Source organism: Gekko japonicus, unplaced genomic scaffold (assembly GCF_001447785.1).
Source record: "Gekko japonicus isolate JY-2015 unplaced genomic scaffold, Gekko_japonicus_V1.1 scaffold3609, whole genome shotgun sequence".
NCBI classification, from domain to species: Eukaryota; Metazoa; Chordata; class Lepidosauria; order Squamata; family Gekkonidae; genus Gekko; species Gekko japonicus.
In genome coordinates this window covers 18,129-22,296 of record NW_015173794.1, presented here as the reverse complement: position 1 = coordinate 22,296, position 4,168 = coordinate 18,129, and the positions used below count along the sequence as shown (strand labels likewise).

Here is a 4,168-nt window from a genome sequence, read left to right as displayed (position 1 = left end):
CCCTCCCTGCTCTTTCCCATGCATTATCTTATAAGCCTCAATCATGTCTCCCCTCAGTCGTCGTTTCTCCAAGCTAAAGAGCCCTAAGCGCCTTAACCTTTCCTCATAGGGAATGTGGTCCAACCCCTTTATCATTCGAGTTGCCCTTTTCTGCACTTTCCCCAAAGCTATAATATCCTTTTTAAGGTGTGGTGACCAGAGAAGCTGTGGGGCAGGCCGGAAGGATTCGGGAACAGTTTGGTGAAGAAAGAGATTGTGAGGAGAGACCCAAAGGAACGGAGAGGGAGTTCAGTGAACCAAAAGGGTGTGGCGGGACCACGGGAGTGGGCACGGGCGAGGTGTGGCACGGAGGGGGGGGTGAGCAGGAGAGCCGGCAGGGGCGGCGCAGTCCCGTGGCAGCTGGGGAGAAAGAACGCCTTTTTCTGTCGGCTCCCAGTTTCTCGCCCAGCTGAAGATCATGGATTACAGCTTGCTGGTGGGGATACATGACGTGGACCGGGCAGAGCAAGAGGAGATGGAAGTGGAGGACCGGGCGGAAGACGAAGAATGCGAGAACGATGGTGTTGGGGGGAACCCCATTGGTTCTTACGGGACCCCCCCTGACAGTCCTGGCAACCTTCTCAACTTCCCCCGTTTTTTTGGACCTGGGGAGTTTGATGCGTCGGTGGATGTCTACGCCATGAAAAGCCATGAAAGTGAGTGGGGGCGGGGGGGGCGCTAAATGTAAAGTACAGTTGGGATGGAATCTGGTGGCAAAAAGTCAGCTGATGACCCAGCTAGTAGTAAAAAGGTGGGGATAGTGTAACCCAGCTCGCTCACCTTTCCCCGCTAGTCTCCTAGGTTTGATGGACCCTTTTGAGTGCCTGACCCTTCTGTCCTGGACCCCACCCTAGGCTTTCCCCATATCTCCAGCAAAGCTGCACTGTCATCTTTTCGGCTGGTGACACAGGAAGGGGGAGTCCCCTTTGACCACCAAGACATGGGCCATTCTGAGGGTCTCAAGCCTGGCATCCACAAACACGAGTGGCCCAGAGGGGGAATTAGGTGGCACCAGGTGAGGAAGCTGGCGAGGCCCAGCCTGGAATTACACTGCAGGCTTCATCCAGAGCAGTTTGAATGTTTGTGAACATTTAATGACACGGCTGTGGCCCATCAAAAAAATTGGAAGTGGAGCGAGTTTAAAGATGACCGTTTTTAGCCACTGTTGCATAAAACAACCATAGCTGCTCACTGGAAGTAATTTAATAAGCTTTAGAAAGGTAAAGGTTTCCCTTGCTCGAAAGCCAGTCGAATCCAACTCTAGGGTTGCGGTGCTCATCTCCATTTCAAAGCCGAAGAGCCAGCGCTGTCCGAAGACGTTTCCGTGGTCATGTGGCCGGCGTGACTAAACACCAAGGCGCACGGAACGCTGTGACCTTCCCACCGAAGTGGTACCTCTTTATCTACTTGCAATTTCTTGCTTTCGAACTGCTAGGTTGGCAGGAGCTGGAACTAGAGACGGGAGCTCACTCCATCATGCGGCACCTGGGTCTCGAACTGCTGAACTACTGACCTTCCACAGCCTGCAGTTCAGCGTCTTAACCACTTGAGCCACCGCAGCTCCTTAAGCTTTAGAAAGAGCAGTGCAAATTTAAATGACCACAGAATCCCCAAGTCTGAAAAGCAGAATGTATTATGCCTATCGTGGTTAACATTTTTCTGTATGACAGTACATTACATTACCATGGAACTATTCTAGCAATGGGGAGGAAAAGGTGCTGCGTCCTTACCCTTGGCAATGCCACCCTGTAAGCATGCAGAATGCTCCTGCAGTCCCATGCATTGTACTTGCCGTAGAAAGGGCACGTGTGTTTTCTGTGTTCCAGGTTGGGAGTTAGGGTCAGGCAGGAGGCCGTGCTTTGAGACACCCTCCTCCTCCTCCCCCTCCCCCTCCCAGACTGCCTTCAGGGGAATCCCATCATGGGTTCCTCAATAAGTCGGCCAGTAATGGTGGCTGAACATCCTGAGACGGCAGCCGGCCACCAGGGCGTTCCTGCTGGGCCTCTTCTCAGATCCTGAGCAGGAGTGAGGATGAAGCCCAGCCAGCCTGGCTCATGCCCTTTGGCTGGACACCCGGAACGTCTCCCAGAATTCTCTGCAGCACTCCGCATTCATCACACCAACAGATGCAGAGATCTATCTGCCAAAAAACCCCACTTGGGGTTCCCTGAATCTAGGAAATGTGGAAACCCCACCAGTTCCCATAAAGGCCCCAGTCCTTCCACAGCTCTGCTGGACCCTGACCAGCACCGGATGCCCCGGCGGGGTTGGTTTATTTAATGCAGACTTTGGCCCTTGTGCACCCCCCGTCAGCTGAAAGCAAAAGTGAGTCTGCTGGACTGACGATGAGGAGGTCCTAGTATTTGGGGGGTGGGGGGAGTCCTCAAAAAGAAACCAATTACCTGCTATGCCTGATACAGTGGATAGGAGTGGGGTGCTGGGCAATGTTCCCTCTAAGTTGTGGAGTCTTGTGAGCAAAAATTCTACTTTGTGAGCTACTGGCACTAAAGTGGTGAGCCAGCGTTTTGGCTACTACATAAGTTAGTTTGTAAAACTAGTTTGCTCTGCAGCCGTCCTTCCTCGGCTAAGAAAAAAAAATGTGGAAGCCAGAGGCTAAAAAACTGAACTAGCTCACACTAACTCAGCTTGGAACACTGGCTGCCATGCTCCCTCTAAGCTGTGGAGCCTTGTGAGCAAAAATTCTACTTTGTGAGCTGCTGGCATTAAAGTTGTGAGCCAGCGATTTGGCTACTGCAGAAATTAGTTTGCTCTGGAGCCATCCTCCCTGAGCTGAGCCCAGAATGTGTGAGCCGGAGGCTAAAAAACTGTGAGCTAGCTCACACTCACTCAGCTTAGAGGGAGCACTGGTGCTGGGTCTGTGCTGAGGGCATCCGCCTTTGGTCCTTCACCAAATCACCTTTTCCGCTGAGAAAGGGCCGCCGTGGTCTCTGGCCACGTGCCAGGCTGGAAGGGTGGCCCTGGGCCTGTGGGCTTTGGCCCTTTGTAGCTCTTCAGCCGTGCTTGCTGCTCAAAGCCCGGAAAGCCACGGCTGGGTCTGTTAACATGTTGCTCTCTCTCTCTCTCTCTTTCATGTTTTAATCAGGTGCTCCTAAAAAGGAGGTATATTTCATGGCCATTATAGATATCCTCACGCCGTACGACACAAAGAAGAAAGCGGCACATGCTGCCAAAACTGTGAAACACGGGGTAAGAAGAAACGATGGGCTCCTGACCCTGCGGCCAGTCAGTAGCAGGGGATGAAGCCCTGTTCTGATGTCCGACAGAGAGGAAATAATTTCCCTCTCCTCCCCCAGTTCTCTCCCCGCTCTCCATCCTGTTCAGTTAGCAACCCTCAATCGTTCACTTTATTCCTCTGATCATTTTGGTCACTCTTTTCTTTCTTTTTATATATGTGTGTATGTGTGCCCCTACCAGTCAGTAGCAGGGGATGAAGCCCTGTTCTGAATTGTCCGACAGAGAGGAAGTAATTTCTCTCTCTCCCCTCCCCCACTTCCCTCCTCACTCTCCATCCTGTTCAGTTAGCAACCCTCGATCGTTCACTTTATTCCTCTGATCATTTTGGTCACTCTTTTCTTTCTTTTTATATGTGTGTGTGTGTGTGTGTGTGTGTGTGCCCCTGGAAGTCACGGCAATCTCTGGTGACTGACCCTGTAACGATTCCTTGTTTTGGTGTGGGCGTGTCTCTTTAAACGTTTGGTTGCATGACGGTGGTAGATAGACTAGAGTGGTTGAGAAAGGCAAGTGTGGTATGATTGGTGGTTGACAGAGGGGGAGGGGTTTTGGAAGTGAAAATGAGTGGATGAGTATGTATGTCAGTCAGGTTTTACAGTTACAGGTTGAACAGTTGATGTTCAGTTAGAGATAGACAAGCAGTTCTGTGTTGAAGCAGTAGTTCAGTGAGACAGAGAAACAGAAGGAAAGCTGAGTGTATAGTAAAAAGTAAATGAAAGTTTAATTGAAGACAAGTTATAGGAAAGGCTGTATGTCCTGATAAACTGGGAAGAAACAGTGAACATATATGACCTTGAGTTAAACAAGTGTTACAAAGTTACCTGAAAGATCCCTGTCAGTGAGGGATAAGATTGTGTGATACCAAAGCAATTGTTCA

General features: G+C 50.8%; 1 protein-coding gene across 1 annotated transcript in view; it reads left to right on the top strand.

Annotated features, from left to right (window-relative positions):
- PIP4K2B (phosphatidylinositol-5-phosphate 4-kinase, type II, beta) overlaps window positions 1-4,168 on the top strand; it is a 33,401-nt gene that overhangs the window by 25,285 nt on the left and 3,948 nt on the right. The window contains exons 9-10 of the mRNA XM_015423559.1: window positions 389-695; window positions 3,143-3,246. Coding sequence (XP_015279045.1) covers window positions 389-695; window positions 3,143-3,246 — 411 coding nt within the window. The remainder of the gene's footprint in view (window positions 1-388; window positions 696-3,142; window positions 3,247-4,168) is intronic.